The sequence below is a fragment of the Mesoplodon mirus genome (genome assembly GCF_964341445.2).
Source record: "Mesoplodon mirus genome assembly, chromosome: 4".
NCBI lineage: Eukaryota > Metazoa > Chordata > Mammalia > Artiodactyla > Ziphiidae > Mesoplodon > Mesoplodon mirus.
Window position 1 is genome coordinate 104,559,879 of NC_138979.1, and position 22,620 is coordinate 104,582,498.

Below are 22,620 nucleotides of genomic sequence, written 5' to 3' on the forward strand. Positions count from 1 at the left end.
TTTTTGTTTGTTTGCTATTGAATTGTATGCGTTCTTTATATATTTTGGATATTAACCTCTTATCAGATATATGATTTGCATATATTTTCTCCCATCCCATAGTTTGCCTTTTCATTTTGTTGATGGTTTTTCCTTTGCTGTGCAGAAGCTTTTTAGTTTGATGTAGTCCCACTTGTTTATTTTTTGCTTTTGTTGCTTTTGCTTTTGCTCTCAAATCCAAAAAAAAAATCATTGCCAGGACCAATGTTAAGGAGTTTACTCCCTACGTTTTCATTTTGGAGTTTTATAATTTCAGGTCTTACATTCAAGTCTTTAATCCATTTTGAGTTAATTTTTGTGTATGGTGTAAGTTAGCAATCCAGTTTCATTCTTTTGCATTTGGCAAAATGGGGAATGCAGTTTCCCCAACACCATTGTTTATTTTTTAAAATTTTATTGGGGAAAATTTTTTTATTAGAGTATAGCTGATTTACAATGTTGTGTTAGTTTCAGGTGTACAGCAAAGTGATTCAGTTATACATATACATATATTCATTCTTTTTCAGATATTCTTTACCCATATAGGTTATTACAGAATACTGAGTAGAGTTCCCTGTGCTATACAGTAGGTCCTTGTTGGTTATCTATTTCATATACAGCAGTGTGTGTATGTTAATCCCAAGCTCCTAATTTATCCCTCCCCTCCCTGCAACACCATTTATTGAAGAGACTGTTCTTTTCCCATTGCATATTCATGGCTTCTTTGTCCTTTCCCCATTACATAGTCTTGGCTCCTTTGTTGTAAATTAATTGACTGTATATGTGGGTTTATTTCTGGGCTATTCTGTTCCATTGATCAAGGTGTCTGTTTCTATGCCAATACCATACAGTTTTGATTACTGTAACTTTGTAAATAGTTTGAAATCAGGACATGTGATGCCTCTAGCTTTGTTCTTCTTTCTCAAGATTGCTTTGCCTATTTGGGGTCTTTTGTGGGTCCACACAAATTTTAGGATTTTTTTTTTCCTGTGAAAATGCCATTAGAATTTTGACAGGGATTGCATTGAATCCATAGATTGCTTTGGGTAGTAAAGACATTTAAACAATATTAATTCTTCCACACCATGCACATGGAATATCTTTCCTCTTATTTGGTCTTCTTCAACTTCTTTAATCATTGTCTTTTTGTTTTCAGTGTACAGATCTTTCACCTCCTTGGCTAAATTTATTTTTAGGTATTTTATTCTTTTTGATGAAATTGTAAATGGGATTGTTTTCTTAATTTCTCTTTCTGATAATCCATTGTTAGTGCCTAGAAATGCAAGAGACTTTTGTGTATTGATTTTGTATCCTGCCACTTCACTGAATTCTTTTATTCTAACAGTTTTTTCGGTGGACTCTTTAAGGGTTTTCTATATATATAATATGTCATCTGCAAATAATGACAGTTTTACTTCTTCCTTTTTGATTTGGATGCCTTTTATTTCTTTTCCTTGCCTAATTGCTCTGGCTAGGACTTCCAGTACTATGGTAAATGAAAGAGGGTAGAGTAGGCATCCTTGTCTTGTTCCTGATTCTTAGAGGAAAAGCTTTTCACCATGGAGCATGATATTAATTGTGGACTTGTCATATATGGCTTTTATTAAGTTGAAGTATATTCCCTCTATACCCACTTTGTTGAGAGTTTTTATAAATGGATGTTGAATTTTGTCAAATGCCTTTTCTGCATCTCTTGAGATGATTATAAGATGTTTATCTTTCATTTTGTTAATATAGTGTTTCACATTAATTGATTTGTGGATGTTGAACTGTCCTTGCATCCCTAGAATAAATCCCACTTGATCATTGTGTGTGATCCTTTAATGTACATATTATTGTTTAATTCTGTTTGCTAATATTTTGTTGACAATTTTTGCATCAGTGTTCATCAGGGGTGTTGGCCTATAATTTTCTTTTCTTGTGGCATCCTTGTCTGGTTTTGGTATTAGGGCAATAATGCTGGCCTTGCAAAGGTAGTTTGGAAATGTGTCCTCCTCTTCTATTCTTTGCAAGAGTGAGAAGGATTAGTATTAATTCTTCTTTATTTTTTTTTTAACTTGTAAAAATTTATTTAAACAAAAATTTTTTTTAATTTTAATTTTTAAATTTTTGGCTGTGTTTGGTCTTCATTGCTGTGCGCGGGCTTTCTTTAGTTGTGGTGAGTGGGGGCTACTCTTCGTTGCGGTGTGTGGGCTTCTCACTGAGGTAGCTTCTCTTGTGGAACACAGGCTCTAGGCACACAGGCTTCAGTAGTTGTGGCATACGGGCTCAGTAGTTGTGGCTCGCGGGCTCTAGAGCACAGGCTCCGTAGTTGTGATGCACGGGCTTAGCTGCTCTGCGGCATGTGGGATCTTCCTGGACCAGAGATTGAACCCATGTCCCCTGCATTGGCAGGCGGATTCTTAACCACTGCGCCACCAGGGAAGTCCCTAATTCTTCTTTAAATGTTTGGTAGAATTCACCAGTGAAGCTGTCTGGTCCTGAACTTTTGTTTATTGGGAGATTTTTATTTACTGATTCAATCTCCTTACTGGCAATTGGTCTGTTCAGATTTTATGTTTCTTCATTATTCAGTCTTGGTAGGTTGTATGTTTCTGTGAATTTATCCATTTCTTCTAGGTTGTCCAATTTTTTGGCATATAATTGTTCAGAGTAGTCTCATGATCCTTTGTATTTCTGTGATATCAGTTATAATGGCTCATCTTTCATTTCTGATTTTATTTATTTGAGTCCTCTATTTTTTCTTGGGGAGTCTAGCTAAAAGTTCATCTGTCTTGTTATCTTTTCAAAAAAAAACAGATCTTGCTTTCATTGATCTTTCTTTGAACCATTGGTTGTTTGGTAGCATGTTGTTTAATCTCCACATATTTGAATTTTCCAGTTCTCTTCTTGTAATTGATTTCTAGTTTCATGCCATTGTGGTCAGAAAAGATGCTCGATATGATTTCAGTCTTCTTAACTTTATTGACTTGTTTTGTGGCCTAATATGTGATCTGTCCTGAAGAATGTTCCATGTGTGCTTAAGAAGAATGTGTATTCTGTTGCTTTTCTTTTCTTTTAATTTATTTATTTTATTTATTTATTTTTGACTGCATTGGGTCTTTGTTGCTGTGTGCAGGCTTCCTCTAGTTGCGGCGAGTGGGAGCTACTCTTTGTTGTGGTGCATGGGCTTCTCATTGCAGTGGCTTCTCTTGTTGCAGAGCACGGGCTCTAGGCATGCAGGCTTCAGTAGTTGTAGCATGCAGGCTCAGTAGTTTTGGCTCATGGGCTCTAGAGTGCAGGCTCAGTAGTTGTGGCACATGGGCTTAGTTGCTCCATGGCATGTGGGATCTTCCCGGACCAGGGCTCAAACCTGTGTCTCCTGCATTGGCAGGTGGATTCTTAACCACTATGCCACCAGGGAAGCCCCTTCTGTTGCTTTTGGGTGGAGTGTTATATATATGTCTGTTAAGTCCATCTGAACTAATGTGTCATTTAGGGCCGATGTTTCCTTATTGATATGCTGTCTGGATGATCTATCCATTGACAAAAGAGGGGTATTAAAATCCTCTACTATCATTGTATTGCTGTCTATTCTTCCCTTTAGGTCTGTTAATATTTGCTTTATATATTTCGGTGCTACTGTGTTGCGTGCATAAATATTTACAAATGTTATATCCTCTTGATGGGTTGACTCCTTTATCATTATGTAATGACCTTCTTTGCCTCTTATTACAGTCTTTGTCTTAAAGCCTATTTTGTCTGATATAAGTATAGCTGCCCCAGCTTTTTTTGGTTTTCATTTGCATGAAATATCTTTTTCCATCCTTCACTTTCAGTCTGTGTGTGTCCTTACATCTGAAGTGAGTCTCTTGTAGGCAGCATATAGATGGGTCTTGGGGTTTGTTTGTTTGTTTTTGGCTGCATCGGATCTTAGCTGTGGCGCGCAGGATCTTCATTGAGGCATGCAGGATCTTTCGTTGCAGTGTGCAGCCTTTTTGTTGTAGTGCATGGGCTTCTCTGTAGTTGTGGCATGTGGATTTTCTCTTCTCTAGTTGTGGCGTGCAGGCTCCAGGGCAGGTGGGCTCTGTAGTTGTGGCACGCAGGCTCTGGTTGAGGCACATAAGCTCAGTAGTTGTGGCACTTGGGCTTAGTTGCCCGGCAGCATGTTAGATCTTAGTTCCCTGACCAGGGATTGAACCTGCATCCCCTGCATTGTAAGGCAGATTCTTTACCACTGGACCACCAGGGAAGTCCCAGCCACTCTGTCTTTCGATTGGAGAATTTAATTATTTTTTTTTTTAACAGTGTTTTTCTTGATGTGAAAAGTAATACAAGCTCATTGTGAAAAGTAAATGTCAACTATAACCCTCTCTTTCAGGTATATTTTTATATTTTCCTCTGGCGGGGGTGAACTCCCTTCTTGGCCTTCTCTGACACCACCCTGGCAAAGGTTTGGGGTGCTTTGTTACAGCTGGTAAGGGTGGAAGTCTAGACTCCCTATTTGGCCTTTGATGGCATGGGTGGGGTGGTAGCCACAGTTTTTTCTATGGTGTATGGCTAGAGTAGAGCAACTATTGTCTGAAATAACGAGTGCATGGGTTTTCATTGAATGAATTTTCAGTATCATAATGAACGCCTCCTTATGTCACAATTTCCTCCTTTGTAAAATGAGGATGATAATAATTTCTACCTCATAGGGATGTGTTAAGAGTTAAGTAAGTTATTATAAGTAAAGCACTTCAGACAGCTTGCTGCGTGGTAAGTGCTAGCTACCATTTTTGTCGTTTTTTAATGTAGATGATTTCTGACTTTCTCTTTTATAAATAGTGCTATAAATGAACAGCAATGTTTATAAATACTGTATAAATTTCTAAGTATTTCTTTAGAATAGGCTCTTAGGAGAGGCCTTGCTGAATCAAAGGGTCTGCACTTTTCAAAGCTTCCTGATATATAGCGCCCGATTGCTTTCCAGAATCATTGTGTTGGGAATTCCCTGGTAGTCCAGTGGTAGGGCTCCGTGTTTCTGCTGCAGGGGGCATGGGTTCGATCCCTGGTCAGGGAACTAAGATCCCGCAAGCCATGCAGTACAGCCCCCCAAAAAAAAAGAAAAACCAGGCTCATGGTGTCAATTTACATATTCACCACAAAGCCACCAACATTAAATACCATCCTTTTTTTCCTTGTTGTCAACTGAGAGGTGAAAAGGGCTTAATTTTTGTGTGTGAGGCTGAAATTTTTTCATGGTTTTTTTTGTTTGTTTGTTTGTTTGTTTTGTGGTACGCGGGCCTCTCACTGTTGTGGCCTTTCCCGCTGTGGAGCACAGGCTGCGGACGCGCAGGCTCAGCAGCCGTGGCTCATGGGCCTAGCCACTCTGCAGCATGTGGGATCTTCCCGAACCGGGGCATGAACCCGTGTCCCCTGCATCGGCAGGCGGACTCTCAACCACTGCGCCACCAGGGAAGCCCTCACTTTTTTTTTAACCATGATTTTATTTTAAATTTTATTTACTTATTATTTATTTATTTATTTAGGCTGCATTGGGTTTTTGTTGCTGTGCGTGGGCTTTCTCTAGTTGCGGCGAGCAGGGGCTACTCTTCATTGTGGTGCATGGGCTTCTAATTGAGGTGGCTTCTCTTGTTGCAGAGCACAGACTCTATAGGCGTGTGGGCTTCAGTAGTTGTGGCACGCAGGCTCAGTAGTTGTGGAGCATAGGCTTAGTTGCTCCGCAGCATGTGGGATCTTCCCAGACCCAGGATCGAACTTGTGTCCCCTGCATTGGCAGGCGGATTCTTAACCACTGCGCCACCAGGGAAGTCCCTCATGTTTTTCTTTTTAATTAATTTTTATTGGAGTATAGTTGTTTTACAATGTTGTGTTAGTTTTTTCCTGTACAGCAAATTGAATCAGTCATACATATACATATATCCACTCTTTTTTAGATTTCCTTCCCATTTAGGTCACCACAGAGCATTGAGTAGAGTTCCCTGTGCTACACAGTAGGTTCTCATTAGTTATCTGTTTTATACGTAGTAGTGTATATATGTCAGTCTCAATCTCCCAATTCATCCCACCCTTCCTTTCCCCACTTGGTAACCATAAGTTTATTCCCTACATCTGTGACTCTATTTCTGCTTTGCAAATAAAGTCATCTCTACCATTTTTCTAGATTCCACATACAAGTGATGTTATACAATATTTGTTTTTCTCTTTCTGACTTACTTCAGTATATATGACAATCTCTAGGTCCATCCACATCTCTGCAAATGGCACTATTTCATTCCTTTTATGGCTGAGTAATATTCCATTGTATATATGTACCACATCTTCTTTAGCTGTTCCTCTGTTGATGCACATTTAGGTTGCTTCTGTGTCCTGGCTATTGTAAATAGTGCTGCAGTGAACATCGGGGTGCATGCATCCTTTCGAATTATGGTTTTCTCTGGATATATGCCTAGGAGTGGGATTGCTGGGTCATGTGGTAGCTCTATTTTTAGTTTTTTAAGGAGCCTCCATATTGTTCTTCATAGTGGTTGTACCAATTTACATTCCCACCAACAGTGTAGGAGGGTTCCCTTTTCTCCACACCCTCTCCAGTATTTATTGTTTGTAGATTTTTTTATAATGGCCATTTTGACCAATGTGAGGTGATATCTCATTGTAGTTTTGATTTGCATTTCTCTAATAACTAGTGATGCTGAGCATTTTTTCATGTGTTTGTTGGCTATCTGTATGTCTTCTTTGGAGAAATGTCTGTTTAGGTCTTCTGCCCGTTTTTTGATTGGGTCATTTGTTTTTTTGATATTGAGCTGCATGAGCTGTTTGTATATTTTGGAGATTAGTCCCATGTCAGTTGCTTCGTTTGCAAATATTTTCTCCCATTCTGAGGGTTTTCTTTTCATTTTGTTTATTGTTTCCTTTGCTGTGCACATTTTTCATGTTATTAACCATTTATATTCTATGAATTGTTTCTTCATGTTCCTTCTGTTTTCTTGTAGTTTGTCTTTTTCTTGCCTGTCTTTTTCTGCATGATTTCTTTGCATAGTGAAGACTGTGTTGTGTGTCATATTAAATGCAGATACTTCTCTCTTATCATTTCCCTCATCTTTTAATTTTGTCTATGATTTTTTACTTAGAGAAATTAAAATTTTTTCATTTGTAAATCCATTCATTTTGTGTAAGTATGCATGTGTGTGTGCATGCATGTGTGATTCCTTCCCTTGTTTTAATGCTTAGGAATTTCTTCCCCATCTTAAAAGCAGATTAAAAGTCCCATCATTTTCTTTCTTTAGGTTCTTTTAGTTTCTTTTTTTGTATTTAGTTTTTTTATCTCTCTGGAATTATTTTGGTATATGGTTTGAGATGAAGAGCCAAAACCTTTTTTTTCCACTCAGTGTATTGGTTTTTAGTAATACTTTTTACTATACATTGAATTTTTACATTTATTACTATTTGTTTTTTGGCCATGCTTATATGTTCCATTAATCTTGCCTTTGTGCTTTACGATAAACTTTGATTAGCTCACAGAGAACTTTGAGGTTCAAGTTCTTTGGGCTTGGAGACCCCAAATGCCTCCTCAGTCATTCATCCTGGTTCATTACTTTTGAACTCAGAAGGCTCTCCACATCTGGCCCTGCTCATATGCACTGTGGGGCTTTCCCTTCTAATTGTTCTACTCTCTGTTTTATGAATCACACATACCTTATGAATCACGTTAACTTTCTTGTGCTTTCAGTATCATACCTGAGTTAACTTTAATCTTTTTCTCCTCTTCTCGGCCCAGTTTGCATTTCTTTGCCTACATGTATGCTCTCATTCCCTAGCATTTCTTTACCCCAAGTTTGTGCGTTAACTTGTTGGTATGAATTTATTCTTTTCCTGGTTTTCTTCTATTACTTTGATTTGGTTGAATTTTTTTTTTAATTAACCAAAATATTCTTTGACAAAAACATTATTTTTATTCCCATGTTTTATTGCAACCATGTCTCTCCTTTTTCATGTCTTTTTCTGTTCTCAGTACTTATTCCTCAGTAAAGGAAAACATATTTCTTCTCTAAGCTTGTCTGGGGCTTGAAGAGAAGTTGGGCTCTTCCACATCCTCTGTCTTGAATGCCCTTTCTGGCCCTGCTTGGAGAACTGTTACTCACCTTTCAGATCCAGCTCAGATATTGCCTCCTCTGTGAGGCCCTCAGGGCTAAAATTAGCCACTCTTTTCTCTTTGTTTCCATTCTTAGGGCCGTCTCTTACAGGCATCTTACAACCTCAGTGTAATTCATTGTTTTCATAGCCATCTTCCTTGCTAAGCAGTGTCCTTTCTCTTCGGTGTCAGGGAAATTCCTGATTTTCCTCTGTATCCCTGGCTCCAGCTCAGCCCCTCCATATCCTAGCTGCTCCATGAGTGGACCTGGGAGGTGGGGTAGATTCGGTGCTGTACTGAAGGGCTCTCGGAGAGCTCCCCTCCTACCCTCCTACCCTTAAATATTCCTCTCTAAAAATGAATACCAGCCTGCCCTTGACCTTCTGGCCTCACCTCTCCCCCTACTCTTGAGACTGGTAAATTTTTCCAGTAGGTTCTTGAAACACAGAATGTTCAACCCCTTACACCTTTAAAGGGTGATTTGGAAATGGAGGCCCAGTCAGGCCTTGAGGAAATAGGGCTCCAGGATACATCAAGTTGATTGGGGCAGTTGTGTTTGGTTGTAGATGTTGGGAGTGTGGGAGGCTGGAGGGGTGGGGGTAAGATGGGGGTCCACCCAGACAGGGAGTGAGGTGACCTAGGTCCAGTTGTACTATTGCTTTAAATAAAGTCTGATGAGACTGTTAAAGACATATGTCAAAGGAACACATTCTGGAAAGAGAATTGATAGGGAAGCAAATTAATATATGTAGAGTATTTCCCATTATTATATAATTAGTTTTTTGTTTGAACAGTTTTGTTTTCCTGTTTAAGTGAAAAAAAACACACCAATCTTCTGATATAGAACATCTAAAACGAATTATAAAACACAAAACAAGGGCTTCCCCGGTGGCACAGTGGTTGAGAGTCCGCCTGCCGATGCAGGGGACGTGGGTTCGTGCCCCGGTCCGGGAAGATCCCGCGTGCCGCGGAGCGGCTGGGCCCGTGAGCCATGGCCGCTGAGCCTGTGCGTTCGGAGCCTGTGCTCTGCAATGAGAGAGGCCACAGCAGTGAGAGGCCCGCATACCCCCCAAAAAACAAAAAAACCCACAAAACAATATTTAATATCATTCCTTTAGAATAAAAATCTGTAAAGTATTCTTTAAAACAAGAAAAGAAAATGAAGAATGTACTACTACCCAGCACCCCTATGCTTCTTTTATTTTTCTTTCGTGCTATTCCTTCTTAGCTCCTCTCTCCCTTTTACTGTCCCTCTTAGGTTTACAAAAAAGAACATGTAACTCTTTAAAAGAGCCCCATGATATAAAAGAAACCATCTTCCACAAAATCCTCCAATATCAGTAGTGCATGCCTGCTAATCCTGGTCCTGGGGAAGCTCATTCCGAGGGTGGTGGTACAAATTGAGGCAATAGACACCCTCTTCTCCCTTCCTCTTCCTCTCAACCAGTTCAGAGAAAGGGCCTGGGATCAGAGAGAGAGAGAGGTGGGGGTGGAGAGGCAGAAACAAGACCCCAAAGACCCCAAAATAAGACCCCAAATCATTTGTTGGAATGATCAAGGGGGAAGGTTTAGAAGGACACCCACCATCCAGTTAACACTGGAACCTTGGAGAGAGGGCTGGGGAAATGGGGAAAGAACATTAGCTTTTTAGCTCTCTCTTTATATATTTTTTGTATTGTTTTACTTTTTTTTTTTTTTTTTGCGGTACGTGGGCCTCTCACTGTTGTGGCCTCTCCCGTTGCGGAGCACAGGCTCCGGACGCGCAGGCTCAGCGGCCATGGATCACGGGCCCAGCCGCTCCGCGGCACGTGGGATCTTCCCGGACCAGGGCACGAACCCGTGTCCCCTGCATAGGCAGGCGCACTCTCAACCACTGCGCCACCAGGGAAGCCCTGTTTTACTTTTTGAAAAAACAAATAAAGGACCCTTAAATATAAAGAATATATAATAAAGGCTTGGTTTAAAATAAAAAGAAATAAGGCCCTGGGCATAATGGAGAAAGGAAAAGAAAGTGTAAAAGGGAGAAAAGATGAATGATAAGGTGCCTAAAGAGTAAAGATGACATTCCAAGTGTGAGACTATATATAAAACTATCACCTCCCCTTCCCTTATTATTATTTTTTAATAGTGAAAAAGCTATATTTTGTTATTGTTGTCATTTCTTTTTAATGGTGAAGACCTAAGTTGGGGTGGGAGGTGAACATAGGTGGGCAGTTGGGAAGGCTGGGGAGCAGGGAAGCACATCTATACCCACTCTGCTCAAAGCCTGTCCTGGGAGTGGTTCCTGCTTCCTCAGGCTCAGCCAGGAGAGCTAGATGGGCTTGATTGCCCTGGCAGGTGAAGGTGTGGTTGTAGCCGTGGCCCAGCAGGTGGCAGCACACCCCAGAGGTCCTGGGCTAGGTGGCTCCTGGCCCTCCTTAGCTCTGGAGGTGGGAGTGGAGTTAGGCACCTGCCTGCAGGCCCTTCCCTGGGGGTGCTGGCTGCTTGCCTCCGAAGCCCCTTATTTAGTACACTTTGGATAGAAGTGTTTATTGGTTCCCTCTCGGAAGCCTGGGAAGCCAGTCTTCTTAGCTACTGGTAGAGGTTCTGGTCTAGAGGCTCCTCCTCCCAGGAGGTTTGAGCAGTAGGTAAGGTGTGCAGGCAGAACTGAGAGCAAGGCCTCAGGAAGCAGAGGGTAGCTTCTGGGATTTTGTGCTCTGCCTTCCCTTACGTGTGGGGAATATATAAAAGAGAATCTTGGTGGCTATGTTTGCTTATTTTTACTAATATAAGAAATAAAACATTTTCTTTTTAATACAGAGAGGTGCAAAAATAAAAGCTAAAAAAGGACCATAGCCTCGCCACCAAGATAACCCCTGTTATCAATAAAAAAGATAATAAAGTAAGACTTGTTTAAGGTTTGAAAATTTGAACTACAGAAAAGTATAAAATGAGAAGTAAATGTTTCCTTCTCCTCCACTTTCAGCTTCTTTCCAAAGGAAACCACAAGTTTCATATGATTGCTTTGAGGAAAGAAGAGAAAACAAGGGCTGTGCACATGCCCGAGTGTCTCTAACTATTTACATTTCTTTTATTTTCTTGTTTATTTTCAACCCCAAAATGATCATTGTATATACTAAGCCTTGTTTTTTTCATGCACCATACCTTGAAGATATTTCTTTCTTTTTTGTAAGTTGAGGTATAATTGGCACATTTTGTACAACATAATGATTTGCTATTTGTTACCATACATTGTTATGATTTTTTTTCTTGTGATGAGGACTTGAAGATCTTTCTACATACAGACTTCTGTCTATGGTAATTTTTTTAATGGGTTTCTCTGTTGTTGGAGATTTTGGTTGGCTCCACTTTGGGGCTAATATAAACTATGTTTTAGTGGACATCCTTGCATATTTATTTTGGCATGCTTCTACAAGTCCAAATTCCAGAGTAAGTCAAAGGAAAGTACATTTTAAGTTTTGATGGCTAAATTTCCCTCCAGAAAGGTTGCCCTGGTTTACATTACATTACACCATGAGTGTGTGAGAGTGCCTGTTTCCAGGTGGCTATAGGGACATCTGCCCCCTGCCAGGAGCCCTCTGACATCCACAGTGGTAAGATTGGGTGCTCAGCAGGAAGCAGGCCCAGCCCCTCTGCTGCAGGGCAGTGGTCAGCTCCCTCCACGGCCTTTGCCTCCACTGCAGGTGGAGGTGACTGTTTCAGTGTGGTAGCCTTTCTTTTAGCGATGGAGAGCACTCCCTGGATTTCCCTTAGCACTTTAACAATGTTTTCCTTTCCGTCCTGGGGTGAGAGAGTAAATAACCAAATCTTGTCTCTTCCAGGTGAAGAAGGCATATAGGCAGAAGGCCCTCTCCTGCCACCCAGACAAAAATCCGGATAATCCCAGAGCAGGTGAGCCTCTCCTAGGCATGGGGAGAAGGAGGCCAACCCACCTGGGTGTGGTGTGAGTGCCATGGGAGGCCAACGCACACAGCCTGGCTTTGGGCGCTGGGCCCCAAGGCTGCACTTCGCATGTTAGGAGCATCTGGTCAATTGCTGATGCGCTCACCCTTCCTTGCTAGTCCATCACCTGCTGCTGTCTGCTTTTCTAGCAGCCTGTGGCTTCTTTGAGGTGCTCTTTTGAGGGAGCACACCATCATCAAGTCTAACTTTACTTTTCTCCTCTCTCTTTTTTGATCCCTATGTTTAGCTGAACTCTTCCATCAGCTTTCTCAGGCCTTGGAGGTACTGACCGATGCTGCTGCCAGGGTAAGCTTATCCTTCTCTATCTAAATTACTCCACATTTATAGACCACTGTGTGCTTCATCCTCTATACTTGGCCATGCGTCACAGTCCTTGCTGTCCTAGCCTGGAGACCCTGTCACCAGACTGCCTCCTGATGGCTCTAGGGCTAGCGGCAGGGCCGGGGAGGTGGCTGGGCTCTGTGTGTGTTCCCTGGCTGACTGCTCCTCTGTGTTCCTTTCTTCTGCCAGGCTGCATATGACAAGGTCAGGAAAGCCAAGAAGCAGGCAGCAGAGAGGACCCAGAAACTTGATGAGAGAAGGAAGAAAGTGAAGCTTGGTAGGTGACATTGTGGTCCTGGTAGCCTGCAGTTTCCCTGGACCGCTTTCCTGCAGCTCCCCCACCTTTCCTCCTGCAGCTTCAGTTCCAGCAACTCAGAGCTTTGCGGCCCCGGCTCTGGGCAGAACCCTGTTCTCAGGGGTGGCTCCTAAAGGACAGTCTTAGGAATAACACCAGTGACTAGGTGTGCTATTAGCTAAGCACTGTGACAGATGTTTTACTGCCTCCTTTAATTATTACAACTATCCAAGGAGCTGGGTGTTACAAAACCCACTTTTTATAGACAAAAGAGGCTAAGGCACCAAAAGGATAAGAACTTGCTGGAGCCAGGATTTGAACCCACATGGCATGAGTACAGTCAGCATCCTTGTTGGCCATGCCGTCCTGGATCTTTCTCATTCGTCCCAGCTCTGCACAGAGCTTTCACTCTGTGAAATCCTCTCAGAAGGATCCAAAGAGATCCAGGCGTTCATCTTTTAAAAAACAGCTTTATTGACATATATTTTGTATATCGTATCGTCCACCCATTTCAAGTGAACAATTCAGTGATTTTTAGTAAATTTACCAAATGGTGCAACTATGACTCTAAATCAATTTTAGAACATTTTCATCACCCCCATAAGATTGGTCCAAGCATTCTTTACTCGATTTTTCTCCCCTTCCTCTTGCCTGCTTCACATCCATATATTTATTACGTACATATACCATCCCAGTACATCCATCAAAAACAAACAAACCTGAAGAGTTTAGGTAAGTAAAGTGAACAGAAAACAAAGCGGTGAGTCCCAGACCTGAAAGAAGCATTTGTCACAGCAGCTGGCCTGGGACAGGGCCACAAGCAGGTTTCTCTTGGAAGGTGGGAAGGCTCCAGGACCTGGGGTGATGTTCTTGCATGGAGGCTGCCATCCCTGTAGGAGCCGTTGTAGCCGGGTCCACAGTGAGGCTTGGTAAATGTGAGTTGAGGTGGGAGGTAGAAGATTCCGTCGTGAGACTTCCCTGGTGGTGCGGTGGTTAAGAATCCGTCTGCCAGTGCAGGGGACAGGGGTTCGATCCCTAGTCCAGGAAGATCCCACATGCTGCGGAGCAACAAAGTCTGTGCGTTACAACTACTGAGCCTGCGCTCTAGAGCCCGCGTGCTGCAACTACTGAAGCCCACATGCCTAGATCCCATGCTCCGCAACAAGAGAAGCCACCGCAATGAGAAGCCCACGCACTGCAACGAAGAGTAGCCCCTGCTCACCACAGCTAGAGAAAGCCTGCTCGCAGCAACGAAGACCCAATGCAGCCAAAAAAAAAAAAGAAGATTCTGTGGGAACTCAAGCTCAGTGGTGGGAAGAGCATCAAAGCCATGGCAAGGTCGCAGGTCAGGCTGTGGTGCCGAACCACAGGAACAGAGGCCAGGGGCTCCACCCACTGGCAGCCCTGACCCGTGGCCCTGGGCTGCTGACATAAGCACCCACCCACACCTTGTTCACTGTTTGGAGAACCAGCTTGGTCAGCGTGAGCTGCTTTAACTTTTCCAGACCCCGGCCACTCAGCTGGATCCTATTCTCTTCCTTGTTAAGACTTTTCTCAATGGAGATTAATTTGGGAGCACATGGGCATTGAGGGAGGGGTCAGAGTTATTGTATAGGTTCATGCTGTGTGAGATTTTGGGGAAGCAGCCAGAGCCTGGTAGGCTGGGGCCATGTAGAAACTGCTTAGACCAGACATTGGGTCATTCAACCCTTGTTCGTAGACCTGGAGGCCCGGGAGCGGCAGGCCCAGGCCCACGGCAGCGACGAGGAGGAGGAGGAGGCGAGCCGGAGCACTGGGACACTAGAGCAAGAGGTGAGCGTCCAGTCACTGCGGCCATCTGCAGGGGGAGGAGGCTGGTGGAGCAAAGGGGCTGCCGTGGCTGGAGAGGGCATGCCATTTCCACTTTCTTCTGTGGGATCTGGATAATCTGTCCCACCTGCAGGTTGCTGAGCCTAGCTTGCAGGTGGAATGTCCCAGGGACCTTTGCAAGGTGAGCCAACCTGGAATTGGATCTGCACAGAACTGTCACCCTCCCCAACTCCCACTCTGCAGATCAGACGCCTGCGAGAAGAGGGTTCCCGGCAGCTGAAGGAGCAGCAGAGGGTGATCCAGGAGCAGATACGCCAGGAACGGGAACAGAGGTTGAGAGGTGAGAGTCCGTCCCCCAAACCTGCCTCCCCCTCTGAGGCAGCTCCTGATGCCCAGAGTGGCCACACTGGCTGCTCAGGGAAGTTGTTCTGGAAGCTTCCACCTGCTGGAACCCCCTGGGCACCCCACTTGGACCCATGCCACCTGTTTCTTCATACCAGTTCTCTGAGGCCTATTGGATTTTCACTCTACTTGAGATCTCCTGGCCCCATTTATCTTGGTCCCAAGCAGGGCTGGCTCTGTTTTGGAGCAGATCACCAGGGCGGGGCGGGGACGGCTCTGGGGCACTTTGTTTCAGTAGAACTGTGTGGTCTGTACTTCTACCTTCTGCCCCCCGTAGGTGTTCATAGCCCTTCGTTGGCAGAGTGCTGACCATGGCCTTCAGCAGGCAGCTGGGCAGCTGTCCCAATGTGACAGCTCCTCAGGGTTGGGGTGGGATTGCCTCTACTTGCCCTACCAGGCTCCACAGCAGGGCGGGGCAAATACTGCCCTTGGTCAGGAGTGATCTTTTCTAGGTCCTTTGGCCCTGGGCTGTGTCTCCTTTGGGAGAGAGAACCTCTGACTCCATCATATTCTACCTTGTTAATTTTCCTAAATTTTCTAGGAATGGCAGAAAATCCTGAAAGCAAAGGAACCCCCAAGCTAAAGGTGAGCCCTGCGGATCTACGGGCCACCTCACACCATCTCCTCTCAGCAGAACAGATGCTTCCATGGGCACAGGTGCTTCTGGCGGGGACGCTGGATCTCTGGGAGCCACACCACTACCCACATCCCATCCTTCCATCTTCCCACTGCCTGGGCAACAGGATGGCCTCTCAGAGCTGGCCATGAAAGGCTGCAGGGCAGCCCTCCCTGAGGCCCTGGAAGGAGAGCATCTTATAGGGCTGGAAGCGTAGCTGTGGGTGAGCAGGCCACCTGCCTGTCTGTTTTCAAGGGGAATGCATTTTGCGGGGTGCTCCCTAGATTGCCAGTGCTTTGAAGGGGGGTGTCTGCTCAGACTGTAAAGCTCAGGTGCAGGGTCTGGTTCTGTTGAGGTCAGTGTTTAATGGTGACACCCACTGCTGTCTTTTCAGCTCAAGTGGAAGAGCAAGAAGGAGGCCAACTCACAGGACGGCTATTCCAGAGATGTCCTTCTACGGCTTTTTCAAAAGGTCTGCCCTGCTGACTTCCCCCTAACCCATCATCTCAGGCCCCACCTCAGCCCAAACCCCAGGATCTCCAGGCCTAACCTTCCTTCCCATCTCTACCTGTCTTTTTTTCTGTGTCATAGACCTCCCCAGGCCACGGCCCTCCAGTCACTCATGTTGCCATGTGCCCCCTCCCTTGCCATCCTTAGAAGCAAAAGGCTTGGCTGCGTGTGTGGGGTGAGAGGAGGCTGTTGTCTGGCACCAAAGCCCCATCCTCTTCACCTCCTTCAGTTGCTGAGGCAGCTGTGCGTCTCTGCCTGTCTAAATTCCCACGTCTGTCAAGCTCTCCTTTGCTGTCCTCTGCATTCCCAAGGGGCGGGGGAACCTTTCTTTCCCATCTCTGATCTCCCCTTTCTGGGAACCTAGCAATGAGAGGTTATACCCTGGCTAAAAATGGCCTAGTGGCCTCTGGGTGGCCCAGGCTTGTCTCTGGTGTGAGCTGGGCCATCCTGAAGGCTGAGCCATGCTTACCGGGACCCCCTTTATCCTCACAGTACGGAGAGGTGCTCAACCTGGTACTGTCCAGTAAGAAGGCAGGCACCGCTGTGGTGGAGTTTGCAACCATCAAGGCTGCGGTGAGTGCTATGTGGGGCTTTGGGGGCTACCGACAGCCCTGCCATTCCAGGGGAGGAATCCAGTTCTGTGGGCCCTCTGAGCTTAGGTGTCCACACTCCCAGGGGATCTCTGGACCAGCTCAGAGCCAAGATTTCCCAGAGCCCGTCCAGCTCCCAGGAGTAGAGGCACAGCGAGTGAAGGGATGGACAGGAGAATATTCCGGGGATAGCTTCATTTCCTGCTGCCTGGCTCCACACCCTCCACCTTCCCCAGCACGCCTCCAGGTTGGAGCCCTCGCACTGCCTTCTCCCCTTCCCCCACTCCCCAGTCAGAAAGCTCACGTGGCGCACAAGGAAGGTCAGAGCTTCAGCACACCACTGTATGAAGTTTGCTGTGCTTTGCCTGGAGGATGAGAGCGCTGGTTCTGGTTTTTTCTGTGGGGGTAGAGAGAGCCGCTTTGTAGCCGACTGGAGTGATGGGACCAGGACCGGATGCTGTATTTGACAGGAGCTGGCTGTCCAGAATGAAGTGGGCCTAGTCGATAACCCTCTGAAGATTTCCTGGTTGGAGGGACGGCCCCAGAGCACAATGGGCCCTAACTACCCAGGACTGTCCCAGGTAAGGAGCCAGGCCTCACGCAGCTGGGCCTGCTCAGGCTTCGGGGTGCCTCTTCCTGTTTGGGCTCTTCTCAGGGCCCTTTCCTCGCAAATCCCAGTCATCAGGAATATGGAGAGATTGGCAGGTCCGCCAATCCAAGCAGGAGGACTGTGATTCCTTGCTGATCCCCTTCCCTCTCTGAGTGCCAGCGGGGCCCACCCTATGCAGACCTCTTAAACCTTATTTTCCATGTTCTGGTCCCCTTTGGGGTCTCTCATCATCACCCAAAGGCATTGTCCTGGCCTGCGGGTCGTTTGGTTGCAGTGTGAAGCATTTGGCGCTGGGATGACCTGGTGCTTCAGGGAAGGGGCCAGTGATGAGGGTGCCTGCTTCCTTCCCCAGCTTCCTTCCAGGTGTGTCCATGGCTGTCCCAGATGGGGACCTAATGTCAAGAGGCAATATCTCCTCTTTAGAAATAACACTGGCTACCCTGCCGACACTGAGGTGCTGCCTGGTTCCCGACTTGTGGTAAAGCACGCACTTGAGCTGACACATGCCCAACACCGGCTCTTAGTCCTTGCAGCTCCACGAAGGCTTATGTTCCGCTCCCCGCCACACACATCTACACACACACAGCCCTGGTCACACTTGCCCCAACTTGGGTGGGACAAGAGCTCTCTCTCCCTTCTCTGAAGTGCCCGGGGGTCTGTGTGAGAGCCTCAGGTTGATGTGTTCCAACCCCTCTGCGGGGAAGAATGCCCCTCCGCGGGTCAGCAAGGGCTCCGCTCCCATTGCCTCAGGCACCCCACCACCACACCCCTCACCTGGCCGTGAGGATGGGGAGCTCTCTGGAGTGTGTCCCAGACCCTGGACAGAGGAGGCAAAGGACCTGGTCTGAGCTTGACTCGGGACCCTTCTTTAGAGACCGTTTCCCCATGGTTAAGGCCCAGCATTTCAGAGCCCCAGACGGCACTCCATAGGCTGTGTTACAAAGAGCTTTCTTTATCACCATCCCACGGGGGCTTTCAGTTCAGTACAGCCACACAAGAGGAGGGAAGGGGGAGGCCACAGGTTTGGGTTGTGGAGGCGCTGTGTATCCAGGCTTCCCTTCCCCCTCTGCCACACCTGGAAAGGCCTGGGGTGTCAGAAGCTCATGCGGCCAACTGGGCTCTGGCTCCAAGTCTTCTGGCCAGGCCTCAGGGTGGGGTCGTAGCCCCGTTGTCAGAGGTTTTGAGCAAAGCAAAGTTCCTCAGTCCTGGTGAGGATTCTGGAGACCAGCTTGCCTCTTCATTGTAACAGCTCTGAGCTTCGTGTCTGTCCCTGATCCAGTCCTCCCTCCCATATGCTCATGGGCGCACGAAGGAGGGAAACCTGCCACTGTTTTTTGTTGCATTTCCCAAGGGCTCCCGTCACTAATAATTCTGGGAATTCCCCACAGCCCCCTTTCGCAAGCTGTCTGTGCCTGGTATTCCCTAGAGCCTCCTTCCTTGGGCACCAGGGAGTGCTCGTGCTCCGGGCAGCTGTACTGGCACTTTGAGTCTCTCATGCCCCCTTTTCTGCTAGTGATTTGTTTGGCGTTTTTCCAGAGTTAAACTGTGTATCTCTACCCGCCTCACTCTTCCTACTCTGTCAGCCCCTCCCTTCCCTTGCAGGCCCCATATGCTTCCCCCTTCCCCCGACCAGGCCCCAGGCCATGGTCTAGGCCTGTGCTGCCCAGTAGAACTTTCTCCAGTGATGTTACCGTTCACTCTGCGCTGTCCAGTGTGGTAGCCGTTAGTCATATGTGGCTGTTGAGCACCTGAAACGTGGCTAGTGTGACTGAGGGCTGAATTTTTAATTGTATTTAATTTCAATTAAACAGCCATGTGCAGCTAGTGGCTACCATACTGTACAAGGTCACGCCTGTTTCATCCCTCTCCCCTTAGGTCTCCCACTTTCCTCTCCAGCCTGGATTGGACCACTTTTTGCCCAGACCTGTCCTATAACCTCGTTCTGTTGACAGTGGCTTCAGAGGAAGCTGGCGCAGGGCACCCATCTGTCGTGCCCAGTCTGCGCGTCCTCCACTCCCGGACTCACCCCTTATGCCTCCCTCCCTGTCTGCTGGCCTCTGCCTGGTCCCTGTGGTTGCAGGCGTGGCCTCCCTTTCCCAGCCTAGCTAGCTGCCTTCAGGGCTCCTGCCAGCAGGTGGCCCTCACATTTCCAGCTTGCCTCTGTACCTCTGTCCTTCCACTCTGGGGTGACTCAGAGAACTGTTCAGGACCCAGAGGGAAGGCAGGGACCTGGATTCCTATCCCTACCTTAATCCACGACTGTCCCCTCCTTTTCTGGGTCCCCAGGCTTCTGGCTCTTTCACCCACCTCTGCCCACCCTCCCCCCATTCAGAAGCTGGGCTCACTGGGAAATTGCTCCCTCAGCATCTGTAGAACTTCCTCAAGAAGTGAAATCCCCAGGTCCACTTTGAAGGAGAAGAAGGGATCACTGAGGTCCGGAGCAGGTGTCCTCTGGCAGGGGGGCGTGTCCAAAAGGTCCTCGTCGGAGTATTGGTGGAGGGCGTCTGCCAGGGAGAGCACGGAGGGCAGGGTGGCAGAGTAGGTTGCGGCGTAGGTAGATGGGGACTCCAGGATGTTGGGGCAGCTGGAGCTTTCTCGGTAGAGGCGTGGGGGTTTGGGCGGGGCCAGCAGGGTGGCCCGGGGCTGCTCGTCCCCCCACAGTGGCAGGCGCCGGCCATCTGGCCTCCCTCGCAGCTCCCGGACGACCTCTCGGTTGCTGTACTCCTCGTGGTCCCCTCCAGCGGTGCTGGCCTGGCTGAGCACGCTGCCCTGTCGCCGCAGTCTCCGCGGCCGCCGCAGGCTCAGCCGCTTGAAGAAGGAGGCGCTGCGGAAGGAGCCTTTCCGCCAGATCTCCATGGGGCCCCGGGGAGCCAGCAGACAAGCCTGGTACCTCAGAAGCCCGGTTCAAGGGCAGCTGGGGGCCATCTGGTCCCGCTGGAAGTGAACGGCGAGAATCAGGGAGGCAGCCTTCCCTGGCAGAAGCAGAGGCCTCCGGGTTTCTGCCCAGCAGGGACCTTCGGCCGCGTGTCCAGGAGAGCCGAAGAAGCTGAGAGTTCCTGGCGACCGGAGTTTCCCAGAGGGACAGGAGTGGCCTGGTTACTTGATAGGGCAGTGGAAAAACCCCAGGAGGAAGAACCAGCACTCCGCTCCGTGGGGCCGGAGCGAGGGCAGCTGCGGCGCGACCCGAGGTGGCTCCTCGCCCTCTCCTGGCCCTGCGGGGGCCGGCCTCTCCGCTGCTGGCTCCCAGACTGATTAGTGGCTTGGCTGTTTGTGCCAGTGTGTGGCGGTGGAGACGTGTTGTTGTTGTCTTCGGGTGACTCAGTCAGGTGGGAGGCTGGTCTCATGCTCTGAGGTAATTGCAGCATCCGCAGGCAGGGATTGGGGCAGCGGCAACGCCCCAGGGCACCGGGGAGCCTAACATTCCTCTGGGGACCGTCTGGGGCAGCCCTGCTTTGTGTGTCACCACGCTGCCGCCTCTTCCTCCACAGCCCAATGCCCTGCGCCCTCGCGGGCAGGCCTGGCGCCCCAGCCCCCGTGGGTGTGGGGTGAGGAGCTCCGGGAGGTGGGAGCCGACTGCTGGGGAAGGAAGAGGCATGTCGCTGGTGTGGGTGACTCAGCCCTGGGGCCCCGGTGACCAGCCCTCATTAGCAGAGCCTGCAGGGATGGGGGGAAGGAAGGAGGCAGAGGGTGTGTTAACAGGGAGCAGCCCTGTGCCTATAAAGGGCTGGCTCCTCCCAGAGCCAGGCTCGGGGCGTGCCGAGGGTGACTTCAGGTTTTCTCAGCAGAGCAGCATTACCTTGGCGGGGGGTGGGGAGAATTGCCCTCCCCTTGGCCTGACAGCAAGCCTGGCTGCTCCATTTCCTCAGCCTTCCTCGATTTTCCCACATAGCCTCAGGGCAGGAAAGGACATTTGAGAGCCAGTGTCCTGCCTTCCTGTGGGGCTGCCTGGGCCTCATTTGGGGTCCTGCCTCTGGGGAAGGGGCTGGGTCAAGGCTAGGAGGTGGGCCTGGCTGGGAGGGCAATTCTCCTAGGAGCCGCGGAGGCCTGGGAGAGAGGAGGAGGCGTGGGGCCGTCGGGAAGGGCAGGGGGATCTGGGCTGGGTAACACTTCCTGGTTCTGTACACCCCTGACTCCAAACCAGTTGGCCAGGGCCTGGCATCTTAACCCCAGCCACTCCCTTCTAATTCCCCGGGTCACTGACCACCGAACTTTCTTCCTGGCCCGTTCCACGAAGGTGCATCAGCTTGGGGTACTGCGAAACAGGCCTCAGCAGCTCTCTACTGTGAAGCCCCCCTGGCCTGGCTCCCTTCTGTGCCAACTCTGGTGGGCTTCATACTTCTTCACGCAGCTTCAGCTGCGCGGAGGAAGTGGTTAAAGTGCCACTGCAGACCTTATCAGGGCACGGCGTTGGTGGCACAGGGCTCTCCTGTAGAGCTGCCTCTCCACGCCGCAGCCTTGGCCCACTGAGGTGGTCGTTTGTTATTCTTTTGATTATGAAAATACTGCACCGTTCAGTCCCCCACACTGTGCGGGCAAGATCATAAAAGAAACAGCCACGGGCCCTGCCCTCCAGGAGCCCTGGTGTGTATTTTTAGGAGGCAAGCTGGCCTCATGCTTGTTTCTCTCTCCTAGGGTGGGGCTGAGTGAGGCTGTGTCTACGGCAGGGCTCCCTGTGCATCCTCAGCAGGAGCCAGACCACAGGGAGGGTGGGCAGCTGGGAGGGGTCAGCGCTCTCACCTCCACCTGGCAGAGTGGAGTGTATTTCTGCGCCTCTGACAACCCCCCTTCACTGGTAACTTGTGAGAAGCAGAAGCCATGGGGTGGAGGAAATGAAGGGAGATGAGGGCCTGGCTAGAGCATGAGGAAGTGATTCACCTGAGCTGACTGTAGATGTGAAGGGCCTGGGAAAGGGGAGGCGGGGTGAGGTCATAGCTGCTTGAGATGGGCTGAAGGGGAGCCAGCTGAGAAGCTGGCCTGGGGCCAAAGGCCTGCTTACTCTGAAGGAACATGGGTGAGTTGGGATTGCAGGATGTTCCAGGGTCCTTCCCTTCCTGGGCATCCTCCCTCCTTGACTCTTGGCGGCGGCTCTGCCTAGGCCTTGTCCTCCGAAGCTGGAATCCGTGGGGCTGTGCCCCACTGCCCTGACGCCTCCGTGTCCTCCCTCTGTCCCCCCAGGGTTCGGTGCGGTCTGAGAGGGACTATGAGAGCCTCGTCATGATGCGCATGCGCCAGGCAGCTGAGAGGCAGCAGCTGATCGCCCAGATGCAGCAGGAGGACCAGGCGGGGCAGCCCACGTAGCCTCCTGCCTCCAGCCCTCCCATCCCACAGCCCTTTGCTTAAACGTCACCAATAAACTTTTTTTTTTTTTTT

At 48.4% G+C, this 22,620-nt stretch overlaps 2 protein-coding genes across 6 annotated transcripts in view; one reads left to right on the plus strand and one right to left on the minus strand.

The window, feature by feature from the left end:
• DNAJC17 (DnaJ heat shock protein family (Hsp40) member C17) overlaps positions 1-22,618 on the plus strand; it is a 39,214-nt gene extending 16,596 nt beyond the window's left edge. Inside the window, exons 2-12 of one of the 5 annotated variants that reach the window (XM_082618111.1) lie at positions 11,956-12,025; positions 12,324-12,382; positions 12,608-12,695; positions 14,434-14,525; positions 14,766-14,862; positions 15,466-15,581; positions 15,935-16,012; positions 16,543-16,623; positions 16,726-16,887; positions 17,111-17,221; positions 22,426-22,618. In XM_082618111.1, the coding sequence (XP_082474237.1) occupies positions 11,956-12,025; positions 12,324-12,382; positions 12,608-12,695; positions 14,434-14,525; positions 14,766-14,862; positions 15,466-15,581; positions 15,935-16,012; positions 16,543-16,623; positions 16,726-16,887; positions 17,111-17,221; positions 22,426-22,548 (1,077 nt within the window). In that variant the 3' untranslated portion in view covers positions 22,549-22,618. Of the gene's footprint in view, positions 1-11,955; positions 12,026-12,323; positions 12,383-12,607; positions 12,696-14,433; positions 14,526-14,655; positions 14,863-15,465; positions 15,582-15,934; positions 16,013-16,542; positions 16,624-16,725; positions 16,888-17,110; positions 17,222-22,425 lie in introns of those variants that run through there. The other 4 variants (XM_082618112.1, XM_082618113.1, XM_082618114.1 and 1 more) reach the window with 4 other exon arrangements.
• Positions 18,867-22,427, minus strand: LOC309802510 (uncharacterized protein C15orf62, mitochondrial). Its single transcript, XM_082618116.1, has one exon. The coding sequence runs from the start codon at positions 20,104-20,106 to the stop codon at positions 19,579-19,581; it is 528 nt and encodes a 175-aa protein (XP_082474242.1). The 5' UTR covers positions 20,107-22,427; the 3' UTR covers positions 18,867-19,578.
• Positions 22,619-22,620: the final 2 nt, after the last annotated feature.